The sequence below is a fragment of the Malaclemys terrapin genome, chromosome 2 (genome assembly GCF_027887155.1).
Source record: "Malaclemys terrapin pileata isolate rMalTer1 chromosome 2, rMalTer1.hap1, whole genome shotgun sequence".
Lineage (NCBI taxonomy): Eukaryota > Metazoa > Chordata > Testudines > Emydidae > Malaclemys > Malaclemys terrapin.
In genome coordinates, this window is record NC_071506.1 from 80,337,784 (window position 1) to 80,362,022 (window position 24,239).

Below are 24,239 nucleotides of genomic sequence, written 5' to 3' on the forward strand. Positions count from 1 at the left end.
AGTCGGACCACCGCTTGTTCAGAGAAAGCCCCTGGCGGTCTGGGCCGGTTTGTTTACCTGCTGTGTCCGCAGGTTCGGCCGATCGCAGCTCCCACTGGCCACGGTTCGCCGCTCCAGGCCAATGTGGGCTGCGGGAAGGGCGGCCAGCACATCCCTCGACCCATGCCGCTTCCCGCAGCCCCCATTGGCCTGGGATGGCGAACCGCGGCCACTGGGAGCCGCGATCGGCCGAACCTGCGGATGCGGCAGGTAAACAAACCGGCCCGGCCTGCCAGGGGCTTTCCCTGAACAAGCGGCGGCCCGACTTTGAAAAGCACTGGACTAAAGCATTCACTTACATCACAGTTGTATATTTATTGCAGCCATGTGTGAGATTAGTCAATGAACCAGATTCTGATCTTAAGGCATATCCACACTGGCCTGCAGTTTGGACTAATGGGGCATGAATAGGCAGTGTGCACAAAAGTGCTGTGCTGTAATTTCCTCATATGGATGCTACAGGTGCAAACTTAAAGGTCCCTAGCTCGCACTAATGTCCCTTTAGTCTGAACTGCAGACCAGTGTAGACATGTCCTAAATTACACTTCTATAAACCCCAAGTAACTTCATGGAGGCTAATGGACTTGCTATGAATTTGCAGCAGAATCGATCCCAACAAATTTACAATTAGCTAATTTACAGTTGGCAATGAAAACATGACTATAATTAGTATCTGTTAGTATGGATACAGGAATCTGACCTCTATTCCACTGATGTGTGACATCACTGGATGCTCTGGGGTTGGCTGTCGGACAGCTATTTTTCTGTACTCTCCACCAAGCAAGAAATGTGTCGCCTCTGAACCGAGGACACAGGAAAATCTGGCTAGTGGTAAATGCTGATAAAGCAAGCAGCTTTAAAACAAAGCAAAACATGGTGATATCATAATTACCAATTACAACATTAAAGAAAAATCATTAAAGTAGTCCAGGGTAATCAGCTTATTATACAGTGTATATACTAACTTATCTGTTGTAGCATGTCCTGAATAGGTGCAAGGTTCTGTAACTTGTAATTGCAAGATGGGTGCTTCATAGTAATCACTAGGTAACAGCACCATGTAATCCTAAAAACAAAGAATGTGATTCATACAAGAGCACAAAGAAAATTATAAAATGTACATCTCTAAAACATATGCAAAGGTCTTTCAGGGGGTACATCAATTCATCTAGATATTTGCCTAGTTTTATAACAGTCTACATAAAATGAACTAGCAAAGTCAGTACAAACTAAAATTTCATACGACTTGTTTATACTGCTCTATATACTATGCACTGAAATGTAAGTATAATGTTTACATTCCAATTGATTTAATTTATAATTATATGGTAAAAATGAGAAAGTAAAACATTTTTCAGTAATAGTGGGCTGTGACACTTTTGTATTTTTATGTCTGATTTTGTCAGCAAGTAGTTTTGAAGTGAGGTGTCACTTGGGGGGATACAAGACAAATCAGACTCCTAAAGCAGAACAGTAGTTTGGAAAGGGATGAGAGCCACTGAGGTAAGAGACCCAGGTTTCTCAGCTCATGGCTGCAGCTGACTCTCAAACTTCTGCGCAGTCAAACCACTAGAGAAGGACAGAGTACCACATGGTGTAAGCATGGATTACATAAACACCTCTTTATGTACACAATTGCTTCTGCACACTATTCACCTGTGCATGCAAGATGTCGAATTTACATGCACAAAACACTTGTGATTGACTAACATATGCAAAAAGGGTTCTCCTATGTGCACCAAACTGATTGTGCCTACAAATTCAGTGAATTAAATAAAGTCAAACAGGCATAAAAAGAAGGCACATTTTAAAACTCTGGCTCTACTGGTCTATCAATTTCAATCTATATACTGATGTTTATTTGATTTTAAATTTTTATTTATTGAAGTTTTATTATAAAAAATAAATAATATGATTTGTTAGGATAATCAGCAAGTCCCCTTTCAGAATTATGGACAGAACAGACAACAAAAACCTAATAAATATTGCCATTATAGATAAGAAACAAGGTTTAATAGTACTGTTGTCATTATGTCATCTATTCCATATATTTTAGTACAGTCATGGGCTTGATGATTGAAGGTGTTCATTTCTGATTCATGCTAAAAATGTTAAAAAATACAAGTTGATTTTGACATGATTTCATTGTGATTATACATATTTTGGGTGTTTCATAAGTGATCACTTGAAACATTCTGCCTTTGTCATACTTTGCACTAACTTTTCTGAATCTTTATGATGGATAGTTTGCCAGTTTCGTAGGCAGTGGAAGGAGGTCACAGCATGTTTAGAAAACAACTTATTAAAGGCGGAGTTCCTCTTATATTTTCTCTGAGAGAGTTCCCTTTCATAGGATCTTCATCAATAATTAAGGGTTTGATCCATCAAACACATGAAAGCTTGGATTGCTCTCATGAGTGAAGTGACTCGTAGGCTTTTTTAGGATTGGGCTCTAACTCTATGGAAAGAGTTTCAAATTATAACTGACCCAGATTTTGGATAAGACATCTGGATAGCACCAAAATGTGATGATTACAGGTTTGTATAAGCACCTGTGAATTTTTTTTAAAAGTGCATCCTTTGGAGGGGCACAGTCTAGATATATTTAAAAGTCTGATACATACAAAACAAGGGCAGGTGAGATTCAAATAAGAGAAAAAGAAGTGAAATGCAGAATTGTAAAATTTCACAATTTTTTATCCCAAAATGACACCGTGCTCTCCTCTGATACTGAGTTTCATGTCCATTAGAGGGCTCTTCCTGGCACCTAATTCTGAGGTGGTCCTTTCATTCTCTCTCAAACCCTCCCAAATAAATTCTACTCTCAAAAAGTTTAAAAAAAATTTCAGTCATTTTCTTACCAGGAGGACTCCCTCTGCCATAATATTGACAATCCATGTTCCTGGAATAAGTGAGAATGGATCTGCAAAGCTGTTTCCTGGGACAGTGGCAAAAGCCGGCTTCTTACTGGGTGGGAAGACAATGTCTTTGCTCTGAGTAGCCACTGACAGCAAAAAATAAATTAATTATAATATTGGATTATGTCAAATGACTCCATTTTCTCAAGGCTTAAGACCAATGCTTTCAGTCACTAAAATCAGAGTGACAACAACTGATCAACGCTGTTCTTTCAGCACGCATTAGGAATACACTGCATAATGTACATATTAAGCCACAGAGCTATGTGAGTATTGTCTTCTTCATTCTCACTAGGCTCAAGTGAAGTGATTTAGAAAAACAGGAAACACCTCTATTTCCCCCTGAACTTTTGCCACAGCATGGGAAGGTTCTGAAACATTTTTTCCTTTTCCCTTATTTTTCATTCCATCTGCCTCACACTGCTTTAATAAAGACAACAAAAGGCCAACATTGTGGAATTTTCAGCTGATCCAAAGCAGCAGGTAATGGATATCTTAGGAGACAGCCTGTTCTCATGTGATTTCCAGCCAAATTCTGCAGCCTCGAGAGGTTCTGATAAGCATCTAAAATTTTAGTTACTAATTGTAATATAAGAGGACTTCTGTTCATTTGTACAGAGTGAATATACAGAAAGACCGTAGCTGCAGTGTCCCTCAGGGAAGAGAAGAAATAGGAGTCAATTGCAATGACTATAAAGAGCATTCTTTAGTGAAGCTACAGATCACAGACAGGACCCCCTGTATTTTCTTTTGGCTCTCATCTCCCTGACCAATCAGCACAGCCTGTGCTGCTGTGTCGCCACACAGAGTCTCTGCGGCAGTGAGTCTCAGAGCCTGGGTCTACAGATTCGGGCTCATGCTAAGGTGCTAAAATTAGCCTCTACCCCTCCCAGACACAGAGGATCTGGAATCCTTATCTCCTTAATGGTATGAACCAAAACCAACCACTCCAAATTCTGTTGACATCTGTAACCAGATCCAACATTTGTGGATCAGGACACATTGTTAAATATTAGTTACTCAGTGAAGACAGGAGCCAAGCAGCTTTTGAATAAAAATATTTGTCGCATCGAAAAGTATATGAGTCCTGTTAAACTCGCTGAAAGCTTCACCTGTCAGTCTGAACCACCTAAGTCAGTACTGAAAATATTACATTTGGTAAACTAGACATCTAAAAAAATTATTAATAATGAAGTCAATAGGTATCATGCAAACACAGGCAGCATTAGTCACAGCAAAGCACACTAGAAAAACACATAGCACTCGAAGTTGTTAAAAATAATACATTTAAAATGACATTATTAGTTGAACTTGGCTGAAAGTATGAAAATGCTTCTCTGATCTAACACTGAGTCATCTGCTCTCTTCTGCCATTACGTTTTACCTACCTGTTTCAGACCGAGATTGGTAAGCAGTTATGCGGCCAGATACCATTTCAATTCCAGGGTTAATAAATCTCAAGATAACATGAAATAAGTAGAGGTTTGATTTCTCCACATTCAGAGTTATCCTCACTTCATTCTGTAAAATGGAAGTTAATAAACACAAACAGCCATAAAGTGCCGAATGGATAAACAGTTAGAAGCCATGCAAGCAAAATGCTAAATTCCTAGAGAAAATAAACACACACACATATACAGACAAATATGTACAAAAACAACGATTCTGGTGTATGATGGGCGAAGATAGACAAGCCTAACAAGAAAATTAATTCACTTACAAGTATAATTAGTGTCAAAATGTTTCCCCTCAGCAACTGAGATCCTCCCTTTAGAGCTCTTTGAAACCAGGCTGACATAGCGGAGTACTAGGTGGAAGAGCTTAGAGGAAGTCACAGTGACAGGCACAACCACCTCTGGCTGGGAAAAATAAAAAGAAGGAGAAAAAAAGGAAGAAAGGAAAGTATATTATTTAACACACTACCACCCAAAGAGAGAAAAGTTATAGAAACCATTTAGCAAGGACAAACTCCATAACAGGAAAGAAAAGTTATGGTAGAGTACGAAAGAATATAGAACAAAACACTCTGCTGAGGTAAAACACTGATATTGAATAGTGTCTTACCCAGCTAGTCTTGGAAAAGCAGAATTAAGGGTGCATGTTGATACTACGCTGTGAATGGTGGACAGTACTTTGTTAGAATCCTGCAATTGCTCACACAATGCCTTAAAGCAGACGTATTGTAACAAGGGTTTCCTGTATTCCTGGATTCCAGGATAATAACCCATCCAAGTCCTGGATCCCACACAAAATTCTAAAAGCACACACAAGTCTCAGAATGTCATTGCACTTTCTTCTGATCCCCAGCAAACCTCCTAGCCTGTTACATTCATGGTGGCTCTGGTTATATTTTTGCCCTTCAGCTGAACTGACATTTCTGGAACCAAGTGTCTCTTCTCAGTCACTGACTGGCAGTGCTGCCCCCAGAAGACAATTTATATGGCACCTTATCTACGTAAACCTTGCACAGCAGTAGCAGCACAGTGGGAGACTTATGCCAGGGGTTCTCAAACTGGGGGTCGGGACCCCTCAGGAGGTCGCGAGGTTATTACATGGGGGGGTCGCGAGCTGTCACCCTCCACCCCAAACCCTGCTTTGCCTCCAGCATTTATAATGGTGTTAAATATATAAAAAAGTGTTTTCATGCATAAGGGGGGTCGCAATCAGAGGCTTGCTATGTGAAAGGGGTCACCAGTACAAAAGTCTGAGAACCCCTGACTTATGCAGACAGGCAGAGGGGTTCAGTAATTGGTGGTGGAATAGCAAATGAACGGACTTAGCATGACCTCAAGGGTTCCTCCATTCTGCCTTATGCTTCCTCTCTTCATGGTTCACACCTCCTAACCCTCTCTCTCCCCCTTTTCAACATGCCCAGGTGACTGTCCCCTTATACTACCACCACCTTCTTGGTCTGTTCTCCCTTTCAAGCACACAGACATTCCACTCTCCCTACCTTCTGGAACAAAGATCACCCAATAGGGCTGCCCCTTCTAAAGACCTCACCTTCTCTGATCTCTGAAAGGTAGCTAATGGCTAATGCCACCAGGACAGGCCTTGCTCATTTTCAGAGCATGTGCTTATTGGTCATCATTAGAGAACAAGAGTATTTGTATACAGCCGTCCCCTTTATTAAAATAAAAAGGAAAGCAGGAGAGCAGAATGGAATCTAGAAATGGGAGAGCTATAGAGGGCACGTGTACAAATACTTTAAGTATAACAGAGGGCAGAAGGAAATACCGGTAGGAGAGCAGAAAGGAAAGTTCAACAGAAAATATGGAAAAATAGGAGAAGCTTTTACAACTATTTTTGAAGGGAGGAGAGTGATAGTTCAGAGGAGTGAGGCTGGGAGAGAAGCAGATGAGGAAATATTGAAAGAATATATATTTGACAGAGAAAAGGCAAAAGGAAAAGAAGCCTGAAGCTTTACTGACAGACTAGTGTTTGAGACATGATGGGAAGGTTTGAGAGTATAGACAGGAAAGCAAGAGTGAAGAGACAGAAGGAAGATACCTGTGGGGAAGGGTGGACAGTCTTGTGTTTAAGGTAAAGTTGGGGAGGTGGGGCTAGACCAAGGTCTGCCATAGGCCAGATTGCTTAGGCCAACATTTTAAAATGTGGGTGTCACACTGAAGTATATTAAAACACATTAGTGGCGTGACAGTGCACTCGCAGCTCCTGCTAAGGACACACAATGACTAATTATTTCATCTGAATGACAACATTGCCACCTTTTAGATTGTCTCCTTCCACAAAAATTGTAGCATTAGTATATCATGTAACAATGTGTCAGCCCCCAAAAAATTTTGGGATAATTGTTTCATTTCCCTGCAAGACATGGGTAAGCTATGTCAAAATCCAGAATGCCCTTTGACATAAGAAGTGTGCAGGTAATTCAGCTGTCCTACAAGGATACAACTATCTAAGGCTCAAATCATACAAATACTTGCATAAATGTATAGCTTTACTCATGCAAGTAAAGTTATGCATATGTGTATTTACAGGATCAGGGTCTAAATTATTCATAAGAACAGCCATACTGGGTCAGACCAAAGGTCCATCTAGCCCAGTATCCTGTCTTCCGACAGTGGCCAATGCCAGGTGCCCCAGAGGGAATGAACAGAACAGGTAATCATCAAGTGATCCATCCCCTGTCACCCATTCACAGCTTCTGGCAAACAGAGGCTACAGCCACTATCCCTGCCCATCCTGGCAATTCCACTACCTTCTTCATAAAATGTCAAGTGGGTATGAAACAAAAGAGGGACAGTATAGAGTGGAAGTTAAGAAATCAGATCTTCGAAGAGTAGCTTTTGTGAATGTGGGTGATTTCAAAAAGTTAACAAAAAGAGCCCCCAAGTAAAAAAAAAAAAAAAAAACGAACAAAGAGGAAAAAGGAAAATGATGACTTGCCCAATGGTTACGTACTTACCCTTCAGTTTATGGTTGCCCCATTGGTCCTCAGATACCCTACCAAAGTTGGACATAAATTGTTCTAAGAACTGTAAATCTAATCTGTACCAATTTAACAGAACCACACATTCAAGGATGGTCACCAACTAGCCTTTATTGCTTAAATTTACTGTTTTATAACTGCCAGTTCCTTTGCTCTGAATTCAGTGCAACTCTTCTAATTCCTGCCCCAGACACAGCAGATGATGGGCACTTTCTTCCTCTGATTTACTCACTTGGACTCTGCTCATGATAAACTAACTTGTAAACCATCACAAGACTGTAATATTCATGCACAGTCACATTCTTGCTTGGATGCTGCTGCTTTATTCAACGATCAACAGGCCTATTTGCTACAATGCAAATATGTCAAGCCTGCTGTCTCTCAACCACTGTAGAAGCAAGGGCATACTTTATTTTGACCTCCTCCATGACTTTACATTCAGGTAGCAATATTAAGTAGACATAAGCCCCAAGGGCTGCATTTTCATCCAACAGCATTTAATCAATGACGTACTTGTATGGAAGACATCTGTGCATATCCTCTCCAACTAAAGCCAGGAAATTCCTGGGGGTCATAACCAAACCGAATGCCTCTTCCACTGGCAGTGGTACCATCTTCGATCTCAAACTTCATGTGGTGTAAATCAGGGAAAAAGTGGTTCTTTTCAGGCCTTTCATAAAGAAAACAAACAAACATGGAGGAGCTATTTATTTTCTCTGAATATCTGAATTTCTACATATAAAAAAACGGTAACACCTCCCTGTCAGCAGTCATACTGTTACCAACAAAATACAACTACAACTGCTGACTGCACCTCAAATATCATTTTGGAAGTAACTGTGTTTTGGGTCATCTGACAAATTCATGTGTTACCTCATCACTTGTGAGTAATGAGACCAACCCAAATTCATTATTGTATCAATTTTCATCATACCATCACCTAGGCCAAAGGTGCATGATATTTTTATGGTATCAGTTTACCTGCAATGATTTGCCTGGATATCAGCTTCCCACGTGGATGGGGTGCACATGTTAATACTCAGTATAGCAGGAAACCTCCACCCAGCAATGCAATTAGAAGGCACTAGCTAATCTCTGTATGACTTTCCTCTGAGAAAATGAAGCACTGAGGTCGGGGCAGGCTGGTGACAGTGGAATCCTCTGAACTCTGGTTAATTCATACATTCCTGGTGACACCAGGAATGTATGATAATAGGAAGGATTCAAACGGCTTCTGTTAATGAGCTAAATTCTGTTCTCTGTTATACTGGTGCAACTCTACTGACATAACTGAGAGGGAAACTTGGTTTATTTTACTTTTTAAAGCAACATACGTAATGCTATTGCGAAAGATGGAGATGATTCTTAATTAAATGAGTACCAAAAGCCATAAATATAAAGATGAAGAAAAGTGGTGGGCAGGAAGCATCTGCAGAGTAGCTGATACCACAGCCTACCAGCTAATTTATCAACAAATCATGTGAAAAAATACCCAGGAATCCTGGGCAGTTTTAAATGATTGTTTTGAAGCATGAACTGTGGTTACGTCTGCACTTGGAGCTGGGATGCGATTCCCAGCTTGTGCAGACATACTTACACTAAATCTACTTCAGCTAGCTCGGTATAAATTGTGGTGTAGCCTCGGTAGCACAGGCAGTGGCAAGTGGTGGGAGGGGCTAGATGTCCCAAGTATGTACCCACGGGGTCCGAGCATTTTTGTGCTCAGGGCAGCTAGCCTGCCCTGCTGCTCACCACTGCCTGTGCAACCATGGCTACACTACTATTTTTAGCCAGATAGCTCGGGTAGGGCTAGCAAGAATGTATCTATGCAAGGTGGGAATTACACCCCCAGCAAAATGTGTATATGTAGCCTAAAGGTCTCAGCAAGACTTACTTCTGACAGGTCGTTTCCACTATGTGGTTTCTACACTGGCAGGCACCTGATGGCTCGCTGCACACAAGATTGATAGATCCTCCGACATCACATTGGCAGCCTATCAGGTAAAGAACAGAAGCCACATTTTTCATCAGAAAATGTAATACACATTACCAGAAAGCACACCTCACTTCCTCTAATTCGTGATTCTCAACCTGTGGCCCATGTGTCACTTGTGGCCCAAGCAGCACACAGCTGCAGCCACGTGACATCCTCAAGGCCGTACAGATAGTATTGGATGCGGCCCACATAACATGTTGTGGGCTGCATATGCCATCCATAATGGTAAATAAATTGAGAACCACTGCTCTAATTAAACCGCCATTAAGTGGCAATGCAAATTTCCCCCTTCAGACTCTCTTGTGAGATTTTCAAACAAATGTTAATACAGTTGTACATATTTCAGTTATTTCTGGTTTCTCATAAGGGGTTCTTTTTTTAAACATGACATAAAATTTCTTTTCCTGGTCAAAATATTAAATAGTAAATACAAGCCACGCTTACTGTTTGCTGTGATTAAGGTTTATCAATATAAGCATTCAGTTTTTCTATTCAATGGGACGGCTTTCTATAATGATGGTTAAAATAAGCATGCAGTGGGAATACAGTGGCAATTTATTTTTTAAAATAAAATACAAAACAAAGTTTATTTTTGAGGGACAGCTACCACAATGTTTTGATTTGTGGTACAAAAATTACATACCGTATATAATCATATATTTGTATATACATAATTTTTGAAAAAATACTGGACAAACTATGGACTTGATACAGCAAACAGGACTTCGGGCACAAAATAAGGACATCCTTAAAAGTATATCTAGGTAAAAAAATGCAAAGCCGAGTGCTTCAAGGTTCTTAAGTCAACATTTACACATCAAAATAGAAGTGGCCTATTTTTCTGAGGTGCTGAGGATCCATAAATCTCCTTGGAATCTATGAAAACTTTAGGTGCTCAACCCTTTGAAAATCAGACCACTTTTGCTTAGGTACTTTACTTTTATTATCTAGGTTTGATCATTTTGGACATCATTTTTAACTCCACACATGAAGAAGGGATTGCTTAAAGAACTGAAATGATCTAAAAATATATTTTAAAATCTTAAATCATTAAGGTTGATCTGATCCAAATCCCAATGAAGTCTATGGGGATGTTTCCAGCAATTTCAATATATTTTGGGCTAGGCCTCAACAGAAAAGACTTAAAATGACATACAAGTACATCTCGGGGTGGGGGGAAAGCAGTTTACAATCTGCTAGGATCTGAATTCAGCATTTCACAGTTTTCCTGCAGCAGCTGATAACATTACAAACAGCTAAGCACAGCATGGAGCTGCAGTTCTAATAGGCATCGGTGATGTTATTAATTCTTGCAGAAGAAACAAATAACCCTGATCTAAGGTCCCGAAAGGAAAGTAAAAGGAGAAATAATTTTCAAATATCTTGTTTTAAAGTCTATTTAATTGTGATATTTAGGTCTTTCCATATGTTTTGTTTGGGTAAAATTTACCTCATCTTGGAGACACTTCACAGGGCCTTCCATTTCATTTAAACATCCTCCAAGTGTGGAGTGGGAAAGGTATCAGCCTTTGTCAGAGAGGCTCTGTATGCTATAGAAACAACAGCCCTGTTCCCTGTCCCTTTAGATGGAAACAGGTGACTTAACTGGTGCAGAGAGCCCTAAGGAAGATGACAGAATATTCATGAGCAAAACTAATTGCTCATGAATGAGCTCAATCTGCACACTCAAACTGGAGTTTACACTTCTACATTTATGACATGCACTCAGAAGTGATAGTGTAAAAAAAATGCACATCCAGGTGGTTTAGTGTTTAAACAGAGGCCTTGTTCTTGGGATTTTAAAGACACTTTAATTACCATGTGTAATTACTCTGTTGGAAACACTCATTTTCCATTTTACCTTGACACCCAAAGTAATTCCTGTTTTCCAGAGCATAATAGCCAGCTTCACAAGTGTCACAGGAACCTCCACAAACATCAGGCTTGCAATGACAGTCACCATTCTTCTGTGGAGAAAATGATTTCATCAAGATGGTTTCAACTTTTTGTTCAATATTTCTTATTCAAAAGGAAAAAAAATCCTGACCAGAACAAATAAGATATTTTCAGGATATTACTATTGCTATCTGTCGCCTTGAACAGACAGTCTAAAGGATATGTGGTCAAGACCCTAAAAAAACTTGCCGGGGAAGTTTTATATAATACTGTATATCTGGAATGTCACCAGTTATTTGTCAATACAAGGACAATAACCATTTCTAGCAATTCTACCCTGCTGAGTGTTAAAACACTTCCTTTCTATGCAAACTTAATTTCTCTTTACCTGCTGACACTCTCCGACTCCACTTAGTGTTCCAGTCACATCACATTGGCACTCTGCGAAGACAGACACATTGACCTGAATTTCATCTTCCTAGGAAGCCTTTGGACTAAAAGCAACAGAATCTGAAATAGCGATTCACTGAGCATTAATGTGAATTTTCCTCTGGAAGTCACACTGCCTTCTGGAGCTCTAAGACATGAAGGAGGAACACCCACTTCTCAGGAGTGCAGAATACACTGCTTTACGGCAAGTGTGAGGGCAGAAAGAGAGTAAGGCCAGGCCATGACACTACCTCCCCACTGCCACATTGTTGATGGCTCGCCCTCCAGACGATGCTAGCATAGAGCAAGCCCTTCCCTCAGGAAAGCACAGGAAATACAGCTATGGCCAGTCCCTGAATTGCAGGAGGATAATGGGATGAGGGGAGAGGAAAAGGAAAGGGAGAAGGGGTGAGGGCTTCTTGTGTCCTTCTCTCCCGTACACAACTGGGCAGTTATCATCCACGCACTGGTCTGAAATATTCCAATTTGGGTTTGACAAAGACAGGCTTGAATTGAGACTGAGGAATTGTCTGCCCTTCCTTCTACCTAGGACCAAGAGTGATATTGCTCTGATCATTGGAGGTATTTATGTGGAGAGAGAAAAAGCTCCTTCTGCCAGAGTGATTGACTATTCCTTATTTTCCAGTGCTATCCTTGGGACAATTACAACATGCTTCATGAATAGAAATGAGACAAATATCACAGGAACTATCTTTGCTGACATAGGTGCATTGTGCCGCCACGGAAATGCCCCTATTGCCACTGGGACTATGGAGAGGTGATGTGACTGGTCTCTGGGGAGAAGATACAGACTGAGCTATATCTGGATTCAGTGCTATCCAGATAGTGGTGGTAGCTCTAGAGCTGGATGTATACCTCATCTTTCCACCCATTGGGAGGTTGCTGTGAAGCAATCCACTAGAAGAGAAACATACGGAAGGAGGACTTTAAAAATAAAATGGTTGCTCTGCAATTTACAAACAGATGGTACACCACATCCTCATTAACTGCAGCTGTCAGCTGCAGAGTACCAGCTGCAACCCTCACACTGATCTTACTTAGACATAAATAACAGCAGGCTGTGCAAATTGTGAAGCCAGTAAGAATGCTTTCTCACCCTTGATAACTTAGGAGAATAAACTATCAGAGGAGAAAGAACATTTTCTCCAAACTCTTGGGCAAATAGTTATAATGGCATAAAGTCTGCATAACTCTTCTGAAGTCACAATGGGATTACATCTGATTCATACAAATGTAACTGAGAGCAGAATTTGGGCCAACATCTTCAAATGTTAGTTCCAGGATAGGGTCTGAGTTTTGAAAACAAGTGTAAGAATCATGGGTAATTTGGTACCAAATGTCAGCAGTATGTAAAATCTGCTGTTATCATACAATAACCAACATAGAAGGTTTGTGTCACTAATTATAGCTGATGAAGATGGATAAAAAGAGTTTAACCATCTTTGATGACCTGAAGAAATACATGTATGAAATCTTACCTGTACATCCATCAGGGTTTTCTCTGGCCAGATTCCAGTAAAGTGGTTTGCATCTGCTACATATAGGACCTTCAACATGCTGCAGACACTGACAATAGCCCTAATGGCAGAAAAGAATCAAACATTGGGCATCCCAGTATCCAGATTATTTTAAATAATGAAAAGAATGTTCTTTGAACAATGAGGCACTACTGAGATTTCTTCCTACTATGGAACTCCACGGAATGCGAATAATGTGCAACAGATGGGTCAGTAATATATCAGACAGCATGTCTATACTAGCTAAGATAAGAGTGAATACCCAGGGAACCATTTACAGTGAACAAGTTAACAATGGACAAAATAAGCCCAGAACGTGAGATGAGGAAAAGCATAAGTCGTGCAAGGACAGTTAGTTCAATACTTTTTAAAATAAGGAATAGAGGATGTGGCTGTGGCTATGGCAGGGATGGCCAGAACCAGGACAGTAGGAAGAGACTCTAAATCCTTCTGAATTAATAAAATAGAAGCTAAAAAGGCTGCAAAAGAAAAAGAAAAGAAAAGAAAAGTGAGGGGAGGGGAGGGGTACTCACAAGAATAGTAATGTTCGGAACACCGAACCTTAAGGTGGCTCTAAGTAATCAGACAATCACTTTGATAGGAGTAGATGATAATTCTACAAGCACAAAACAAGCACTTCATATAAAAATTAATATGGCTAACAATTTGATGGCAAATAAAGGGTAAAGAGTGCACTATGAGAAGAAAGTGCATTCCCATGTAATATGTAGTGTATATCATAAAAAGAGTAAAACAAATTAAATAAAACATGCTATTTAATTAAAATCTTATAAAGGCTCCAAAGAGAAGCCACAATAGGGTTGTATTTTCTTTTTCAGATGGCTGTGTGTTTTGGAAGCCAAAAGCAACCCAGCACCCAAAAAAATCAGTAAATATAAGAAATAAAGCTTAACCATTAACATTCTTGTCCAAAAAATCTGTTTATCTGCAGTATAAAATATTAGAAAGTAAAAACCTATATATTAGTATTTTATACATAAAAATTGTATTAAAACTAAACAATTATATAAAAAAAACCCTAAATTAAAAACAAATCCAACTAATAGCTTAAAATTAAATCTATTAAAATATTATTTAATAATATCAATGTGCTAAATGTTATTAAATTTCACCAATCTGCAATCAAACATTTAGTGAAAAATAGTTAAAATCTATTTAAAACACCTCATAAACAATAAAAGTAAACTTTTTAAATGCATAAGCCTGCCAAGGTATGTCATAACATGATTATAATGTGCAAACAGAAAAAGTCCAAACCAGTAGTATATGTACTAGGTGTTTTAAAAGGGCCAATTTGACAAAGCTGAAAATAATTATATGAGACAGATTGGCTGGGAGGAAGAATTTAATCAGAAAAATGTGAATCACAGAATCGTAGGACTGGAAGGGACCTTGAGAAGTCATTTAGTCCAGTTCCCTGCACTCACAGCAGAACTAAGTATTATCTAGACCATCCCTGACAGGTGTTTGTCTAACCTGCTCTTAAAAATTTCCAATGATGCAGATTCCACAAACTTCCAAGGCAATTTATTCCAGTGCTTAACCACTCTGACAGTTAGGAAGTTTTTCGTAATGTCCAACCTAACCGCCATTTCTGCAGTGTAAGCCCATTGCTTCTTGTCCCATCCTCAGAGGTTAAGGAAAACATTTTTTCTCCCTCCTTGTAACAACCTTTTATGTATTTGAGAACTGTTATGTCCATCTCAGTCTTCTCTTCTCCAGATTAAACAAACCCAAATTTTTCTATCTCCCCTCATAGGTCATGTTTTCTAGAACTTTAATCATTTTTATGGCTCTTCTCTGGTCTTTCTCCAGTTTCTCCCCATCTTTCCTGAAATGTGGTGTCCAGAACTGCACACAGTACCCCTGTTGAGGCCTAATCAGTGTGGAGTAGAGTGGAAGAATTACTTCTTGTTTCTTGCTTACAACACTCCTACTAATACATCCCAGAATGCTGTTCACTTTTTTTTTTTGCAACCGTGTTACACTGTTGATTCATATTTAGCTTGTGGTCCACTATGACCCCCAGATTCCTTTCTGCAGTGCTCCTTCCTGGCAGTCATTTCCCATTTTCTATGTGTGCAGCTGATAGATCCTTCCTAAGTGGAGTACTTTGCATTTGTCCTTGTTGAATTTCATCCTGTTTACTTCAGACCATTTCTCCAGTTTGTCCAGATCATTTTGAATTATAATCCTATCCTCCAAAGCATTTGCAACCCCTCCCAGCATGGTATTGTCCGCAAACTTTAGAAATGTACTCTCTATGCCATTATCTAAATTATTGATGAAGATATTGAACACAACTGGACCCAGAACTGATCCCTGCAGGACCCCACACAATATGCCCTTCCATCTTGACTGAGAGCTACTGATGATTACTCTCTGGGAATGATTTTCCAACCAGTTATGCGCCCACCTTATAGTAGCTCCATCTAGGTTGCAGTTCCCTAGTTTGTTTATGAGAGAGTCATGTGAGACAGTATCAAAAACTTTACTAAAGTCAAGATATACCACGTCTACGAGTTCCACCCATCCGCAAGGTTTGTTACCCTGTCAAAGAAAGTTATTAGGTTGGTTTGACATGATTCTTGTTCTTGACAAATCCATGCTGACTGTTACTTATCACCTTATTATCTTCTAGGTGTTTGCAAACTGATTGCTTAATTATTTGCTCCATTATCTTTCCGGATACAGAAGTTAAGCAGACTGGTCTGTAATTCCCTGGGTTGTCCTTGTTTCCCTTTTTATACAGAATGACAATTAGGAATTGCTTAAGAGCACTTCAGAAGATGCCCAAGAAGTCACAATCCCACAAACTGAGAAAGAAGGCGATATTGGTTAAAAATGACCTAGTTTAGAGGGAAAGTGAAGGCAGCTATAAAAATTAAAAAAGAGGAGGTTACACACCCTGTGCAGTAACTGACGTTCTTCAAGATGGGTGTCCCTGTGGGTGCTCCACTCCAGGTGTTGGTGCATCCCTGCGCCTTTGCTCGGAGATTTTTGTAGCAGTACTCGTACCGGCCACGCATGCGCAGAGGCTGCCCCACCGCTGTGAATTTCATCCTGTTTACTTCAGACCATTAAGAGTACGCATGCGTGGCCAGTCTCCTCAGTTCCTTCTCTACAACGGAGGCTACCCCAACTCCGAAGTAGAGGGGAGGAGGGTGGGTAGTGGAGCACCCACAGGGACACCCATCTCGAAGAACGTCAGATACTGCACAGGGTGAGTAACCTCCTCTTCTTCGAGAGAGATGTCCCTGTCGGTGCTCCACTCCAGGTGACTTAAAAGCCGTGTGTCTCAAGGAGGTAGGGACTTCGGATTTGATAGGAATGCCGTAGATAGTACAGCCCTGCCCAAATGTATATCAGAGAGAGGGCATTGAGTAAGGGCATAGTGTTTAACAAATGTGTGTTCAGAGGACCAAGTGGCTGCTTTACAGATATCAGACAGGGGAACTTTGCATAAGAATGCTACAGAGGCAGCCAGAGATCTAGTGGAGTGCGTTCTGATGCCGTCTGGAGGTGTAACCTTCTTCTACTGATAGCATAACCGGATGCACTGAGAAATCCAGTTTGAAAGTCTCTGGGTAGAAATAGGAGTACCTTTGGAACGCTCCACGATGGAGACAAAAAGTCTAGAAGAGTTTCTAAAAGGTTTGGTTCTATCCAAATAGAAGAACAAGGCACTGCGTACATCTAATGTATGCATTGTGGCTTCGAACGAGTTCGTATGCGGTTTTGGAAAAAAGGTTGGTAGGTGTATCGTCTCATTAATGTGGAATGACGAATGCACCTTTGGAAGAAATTTGGGGTGTAATCTGAGGGTAACCTTGTCTTTGAAAAATAGCATATATGGTGGGTCTGCCATAAGAGCTGCTATTTCTCCTGCTCATCTGGCGGAGGAAATTGCCACTAAAAGTGCTGTTTTCATCGAAAGGTGTAAAAGGGAGCACGTGGCTAGGGGTTCAAATGGTTGTTGAGTTAGGCAAGATAGTACGAAATGAAGGTCCCACGGGGTGGTAGGTGGTTTAATGTCTGGGTATAGGGCTTGGAGTCCCTTGAGGAAATGCTTGGTGATTGGATGAGCAAAAACAGAAGTATCATCAGTTTTGTCATAAAGAGTTGTAATAGCAGCTAAATGGACTCTGATGGAGCTGAAAGAAAGGCTGGATCGCTTAAGGTCCAATAGATAGTCAAGTATGAGCGAGAGAGATACCAACATGGGACAAAGTTGTTTAGCTGAACACCAATGTGTGAATCGTTTCCACTTTCGTAGATAGGTGATGCGAGTAGATTGTGTTCTGCTATGTAGGAGCACTCTTTGAACTTGTTCAGAGCAATCTAGTTCGCTTTGGGAGAACCATGTAGGAACCAGGCTTTGAGGTGAAGCATGGACAGGTTGGGGTGGAGAAATCGGCCATGTTGTTGTGATAGGAGGTTTGGGATGAGAGGCAACGAGATTGGTGGTCGAATCGACATTCTGGTGAGGAACGGAAACCACGGTTGTCTGGGCCATGACGGGGCAATTAGGATCACCTTGGCATGGTCTGTTCGTATTTTTATCAGGACCCTGTTGAGAACCGGTATTGGGGGAAACGCATAGAGTAAGTTTCGGTGCCATGGGATCAAGAATGCGTCTCCCAGAGAATGTTTGCCCAGTCCCGCTCTGGAGCAAAAGTCGGAACATTTCTTGTTTTTTGCAGTTGCAAAAAGGTCTATGGTTGGGTGACCCCAAATGCGGAATATGTTGTGAATGGTTTTCTTGTCTATCTCCCATTCATGATTCCAGGGAAAGCGTCTGCTTAGTTCATCCGCTGTGGTGTTCATCACTCCGGGAAGATAGGCAGCTGATACCCGGATGTTGTTCACAATGCACCAATTCCAGAGCTTCATAGCCTCTGTGCAAAGCAAGTGGGATCGAGCTCCTCTCTGCCTGTTTACATAGAACATGCATGCAATGTTGTCTGTCATTATGTGTACATGGTGATTCCCGATTAGTGGAAGAAAGTGACGGCACGCATTGCAAATGGCTCGAAGTTCTAGGACATTTATGTGCAGAGAGATCTCGGTTGAAGACCATAGCCCCTGGACTCCGTGGTGAGACATGTGTGCACCCCAGCCTGTCAGAGATGCATCGGTAGTCAGTATGAGGGATGGAGCCTCCTGAAGAAAGGGGACTCCAGAGCAGAGGTTGGAGTGAACTGTCCACCACAGTAGAGAATCTTTGACCCGGAAAGGTATGGAGAGAGTCTTGTTTAGAGAGTGCACATTCGGTCTGTAAACCATGGCCAACCACGCTTGGAAGCACCTCAGGTAGAGGCGTGCATTTTGGACGACGAAAGTGCACGAGGCCATGTGATCTAGTATTTGTAGACAGTCTTGGACAGTCACCTGGGGACAGTCACCTGTTGCGAATTTTTGTGGCCAGTTGGCTTATGGAGTTGAAGCGGTCGGGTGGAAGAGATGCCAATCCCGTCCGGGAGTTGAGGTATGCCCCTATGAACTCCAGATGTTGGGTGGGGCATAATGTGGATTTGTTTTTGTTTATTTGCAGGCCTAGAGATAGGAAACAATCGACGGTAAGCCGCATGGATCGGAGAGCTTCGTCGAACGTTGAAGCTTTGAGGAGGAAATCATCGAGGTAAGGAAATATTACAACCCCTTGTTTTCTGAGGTAGGCAGTAACTACAGCTAGGATCTTGGGAAAAACACGGGAGGCCGTGGACAGTCCGAAGGGGAGAACCCTGTATTGAAAATGTGTTGAGCCAAGAGTAAAACATAGGAAGCGTCTGTGGGCCGGATGTATAGTTACATGAAAATAGGCATCCTGTAGGTCGAGGACTGAAAACCAATCGCCCTGCTCCAGTGCTGGGATTATGGTGGTGAGAGTAACCATCTTGAACTTTTGCTTTTTGACAAATTTGTTAAGCTGCCTGAGGTCGAGGATTGGTCGCCATCCCCCAGTTTTCTTTTCTGTTAAGAAATAATGGTAGTAAAAACCCTTCCCTTTGTGTCGTTCTAGCACAATTTCTATTGCTCCCAATTGAAGGAGATGTTGCACTTCTTGGAGGAGTAGTCGCTCGTGAGAAGGGTTCCTGAAGAGGGATGGGGAGGGTGGGTGGGTGGGTGGGAGTCAAGGAGAGGAAAGGGATGGCGTATCCAATTGTAACCACCTCTATAACCCACTTGTCAGAGGTAATGTTCTGCCTTTGGTGGGAGAATGGTCGTAGGAGGTGTCCAAAGATATGTGCGTTGGCTGAAGTGGGAACGCTGTTTTCTAATCCCTCGACCAAGGCTTCAAATCTGCCTATTGTCTGGAGGGGGTTGAGGTGCCCCCGCAGAATTAGGACGATTACGCTGGAATCTTGGTCTCTGGTGTTGTTGCTACTGTGGTCTATGGGAGTGTTGTGTATATGCGGCGTAGCGTGGACGTTGGTAAGGTTGGTATCTATATTTCCATCTTCTGGTCGTAGGTGTCTGGAGACATAAGGACTGGAGGGTTGCCCTTGAGTCATTCATTGAGTGAAGCATGTCATTCGTGGCGGAAGCAAAAAGTTTTTCACTGGCAAAGGGAAGATCTTCAATGGTGCTCTGGACCTCTCGAGGAAAGAAAGAGGAGGAGAGCCATGAACCTCAGCGCATGACCACTGCTGTGGCGCTCGATCTTGCTGCAGTGTTGGCTACATCGAGGGCCGCTTGAAGAGCGGTATATGATATGATTTGTCCCTTGGAAACCAGAGCTGTGAATTGTTGTTTTTTCTGTTCTGGGATGTCGTCAATAAAGTCCATGAATTTATTATAGTTTCTGTGGTCATATTTTGCAAGAACTGCAGTATAATTAGCTATACGAAATTGTAACGTCGAGGATGCATATACTTTACGACCAAAGAGGTCCAAGCGTTTACTTTCCTTGTTGGCTGGGGTAGAGCGGGAATATTGTTGTTTGGCCCTTTGGTTCGCTGCGTCTACTACTAACGAGTTTGGCGCCGGATGGGTAAAAAGGAATTCAGAGCCCTTAGAAGGGATGAAGTACTTCCGGTCCGCTTATTTACAGGTAGCTAGGCTTGTAGCTGGAGTCTGCCAGATGGACTTAGCGGGTTCTAAAAGGGCTACGTTGATTGGTAATGCAACCCTAGAGGAAGAAGAGGGCTGTAGGATGTCCGTTAACCCATGCTGTTGTTCAGGGACTTCCTCCAAGTTAATTCTCAAGTCACTGGCAACTCTTTTAAAGAGGTCTTGGAATTTTGCGTAGTCATCCAACGGTGTTGGAGGAGGGGGAAGTAAGGCTTCTTCAGGCGTTACCTCCGGCTCTACTGGACTTGGAGCAGGACTTGGTTGATCCTGCAAGTGTGACGGTGCTGCCTGGTGTCTTGTGTCATTAGCAGGTTCGTCAGGTGGTGGTGCTAGACTGGTGTTGCGCCTGGTTGAGGTGGCGTAGCGTGTGTGTTCTCGAGGGTACGATGCCCATGGTGCCCAATATTGCCATGGTGGTGGGTAGGGCATAGGTGGTGCCATCCAGGGGTTCACCCCGCAGGAGGCAGGATCCTGAGAATAGCATGAGGTAATTTTTCTAAAACCGTTGTTGACTGGGGTCTGGGGATGGGAGTGTTGATAAGGAGAAAAACCCTCCTGTGGTCCAGTTTCCTCCTCACTGGAGGAAGGCTGTTCAGACCCTGACTCTGCCATTGAAGAGAAACAGGCATTCAGCAGGGGAGACTGCAGGATAGGTGACACCAGCAGATCTCTTGCCTGAGTAAATTGAAGTGGTGAGGCTCCTGCGTGAGGTGAAGGCTGTGCAGGAGAGAGTTGCAATGAGGGAACATTCCTCTGAGCCGGGGTTTTGCTTCTTGGCTCCCTGCCAATCAGTTGCACAGGTGCCGGTGCTGTGGCCGGGAGGGCAGCATCAGCCTTCAGAGGGTCAGGCAGGTTGTGGAGTGTCGGCACCGCGTCCGTCATGGTGCCGAACGGTTCCAGAAGAGAGGCAGGCAGCTGAAAGCCTGAAGCCTCGGCACCGGTGCTTCGCGCTGCAGCCTCAGGAGGTTTTTGCGCAGTGCTGGAGGAGCCCGGCTTGTCAAATGTGCTCAAGCTGGGGAGCACAGGCAGGGAAGCGGTAGATCTGCCCGGGGAGGGCTTGTGTCTCAGGGTTTCCTTTGAAGATGACAAAAGGTTCCCTTCTTTGCAGATTTCTTGTGTTTCTTTGAGGCGGGGGGGCTGTGGTGGGCAGCGGAGCTGGAATCAGCGCCTGGGTCTGAAGCCGCACCTAGGAATTTCTGGAGCAGGAGCAGTTTCAGTCTAAGCTCCCTGTCCTTCCGTGCTCTGGAGCTAAGTTTGCTGCAGTGGGCATATTTCTGAGGAATGTGGGTCTCCCCCAAACATTTTATACAGTGTGAGTGGCCATCTGACAGCGGGATAGCCTCCTTGGAGTTAGAGCAGCGTTTAAAGTCTGTGGAGCCAGGCATGTCTGAAGCGGCTGCGGCTGACAGGATTTTTTTTTTTAAGATAAAAATGGTAACTAACTATAACTAACAACAAACTAACAACAAACTAACTAACTAGAAGGGTAATTGTAACAAGAGAAAGGAATTTCCTAACGAGTGTGCTGAGCTCCGTCTCAGGCCGGGGACGGTGGAGAAGGAACGGAGGAGACTGGCCACACATGTGTACTATTAAGCTAGACTCACAGCGGGGGGGGGGGGGCAGCCTCTGCGCATGCGTGGCCGGTACGAGTACTGCTACAAAAATCTCCAAGCAAAGGCACAGGGACGCACCAACACCTGGAGTGGAGCATCCACAGGGACATCTCTCGAAGAAGAAGAATATATTACCAATGGAATAAAGGGGAAGTTGACAGTAATGAACATAAATCCAAAGCTAGAAGTTGTAGAAAATTGATAAGGGAAGCAAAGGTATGCAAGGAGAAATCTATGGCCTCCAGCATTAAGGACAATAAGGAGTTTTTAAAGTATATTAAGAACAAAAAGAATCCTAACAATGGTATTTGTCCCTTACTGGATGGAAATGGTAGAATAATGATAAATGGGGAATCATCACTCAGGGGGCGTGTTTATTACATGCAGTAAAGAAAAGTTTTTGGTTTTGCTTATTTAATGGATGCAGTACTTTGGCTGCTAGCTTTTGTTTTAAGCCTTAGCTATGTTCCCACAGCATCTTATGTTGGCTTGGGTATAGAGTGACATACAATTTCAAACAGCTTAGCTTTTTTGCTAGTTTTACTAAGCTCCCTCAGGTTTTGTTGCTGCTTTACTTTGTGCAAGTCACGATCACTTGTACCAAAGCTACCATTAATTTTTAGTTCTGTGAACAGTTCCTCTTTATCTATCAACACTAGGTGTAATATAGAATTCCCCCCATGTCCGTTACAACACTTCTTGAGTTAGGAAATCATCATCTATAATATTTAGAAATTCCAAGTCAAAGTATTCAGTAATTACATATATAGTGAATCAATTCTTAACATTTATTGTAAATGCCAAAAATATAATACTTACAGAATGGGAATCAAGAGTACCTGCAGGGTCACAGTCATTGTTTGCTCCTTTATGTAATTAAAAAAATAAACATATGATCATTTTTTTAAATGAAGCAATGGAGCAGTTGCGAATTCCAAACTTTTTTATAATAAGGTTGCCCAGGGGTGATCTTGATATTTTAAAATGAGTTTAAATCTTTAATATGATGGTTTAAAAGGATAATTAGCATCAATGCATAGTTTAGAATTTTTACTTTTATATGTAACCTCATCAGGATTATTTGCAAAAATATGGCAGGGATGGGAAAAGAAAGAGAGAAAACACTGAATAACCAAGGGTATTTTTCCTAAATCTACAATGCCACCAGCTAAAAAGTGCCAAATTCCCTCAATGCAGTTTATGAAGCATGGAAGTGAGCAATAAACAAGATCTATTAGATCATCCAGTCTATCTCCCTGATGTGTCCTGTACATGTTTCAATGTAGTTTCTATGGAGCTATCTATACAGTGGAGTACTCTGGGGAACACAAAGGTAAAAATGTATATATTTTGCATCAAGATAAAGTATTTTCCATCGTAAACCTTACCTTGGCAATAGGGAAAACTGTAGGCTTCTGAAAGGCATCTGTCACACTGCTGCCCCATAATGCCTGTTCGACACTCACACTGCCCTGTTATTGACTCACATGTGTTCTGATAGGAACCATGGGGAGAACACTGACAAGCTGAACAGAAAATCATTATTTGGTAAGATTCAAGCTACATTTAGTAAGAAATAACTTGTTTCAGGACTGTGAAGTTTTAAAATTTAACATTACTTGTCTGGAACATTCCTGATTTTCTTTGCAATAAGACTGTTAAAAAAAAAACTCTCTGCCTAGGTACTTATTAATAGCGCACCCATCCATATGAAATCTGAGTGCCTTATTTCACACAACAGTTACATGATGACTTGAGTTTTCCCTTCTTAACAGAAGCAGGTAGAATTATCATCAGGAACTTCACTGCACTCATTCTTCTGTTCTTTGCTTCAATCCAATGGCAGACTGAAGTGGGGATTGGTTTTCATTTGCTGGTTCTGTTTAATGTTACAGATATCTTAAGGAAAAGGCCTTTGCTAGGCTAGGATTTAAAACTGTGAGATAGCACATACACCTCAACCTCGAGATAACGCTGTCCTCTGGAGCCAGAAAATCTTACCGCGTTATAGGTGAAACCGCGTTATATTGAACTTGCTTTGATCCACCGGAGTGCGCAGCCCCACCCCCCCGGATCACTGCTTTCCCGCGTTATATCCGAATTTGTGTTATATCGGGTCACATTATATCGAGGTAGCGGTGTACCTATGTTCTAACATCAGATCTTTAATCCTTGACTAGGAAGGGCTAAAAAGGGGGCCTTGCCTTTTACCCAGAGAGCAGTCACATTTGTGGTCATCTTCATGTTCCTGTCCACACT

General features: G+C 41.9%; 1 protein-coding gene across 3 annotated transcripts in view; it reads right to left on the reverse strand.

Moving 5' to 3' along the window:
* The window catches only part of LAMA3 (laminin subunit alpha 3), a 191,451-nt gene that overhangs the window by 87,552 nt on the left and 79,660 nt on the right, over positions 1–24,239 (reverse strand). For 2 of the 3 annotated variants that reach the window (XM_054018249.1, XM_054018248.1), the window contains exons 16-26: positions 23,369–23,506; positions 22,800–22,846; positions 13,231–13,330; positions 11,691–11,743; positions 11,268–11,373; positions 9,305–9,404; positions 7,924–8,080; positions 4,678–4,816; positions 2,901–3,043; positions 1,005–1,105; positions 740–893 (exon numbers count right to left, since the gene is read on the reverse strand). In XM_054018249.1, coding sequence (XP_053874224.1) covers positions 740–893; positions 1,005–1,105; positions 2,901–3,043; positions 4,678–4,816; positions 7,924–8,080; positions 9,305–9,404; positions 11,268–11,373; positions 11,691–11,743; positions 13,231–13,330; positions 22,800–22,846; positions 23,369–23,506 — 1,238 coding nt within the window. Of the gene's footprint in view, positions 1–739; positions 894–1,004; positions 1,106–2,900; positions 3,044–4,345; positions 4,479–4,677; positions 4,817–7,923; positions 8,081–9,304; positions 9,405–11,267; positions 11,374–11,690; positions 11,744–13,230; positions 13,331–22,799; positions 22,847–23,368; positions 23,507–24,239 lie in introns of all 3 variants that reach the window. The other variant, XM_054018250.1, reaches the window with a different exon arrangement.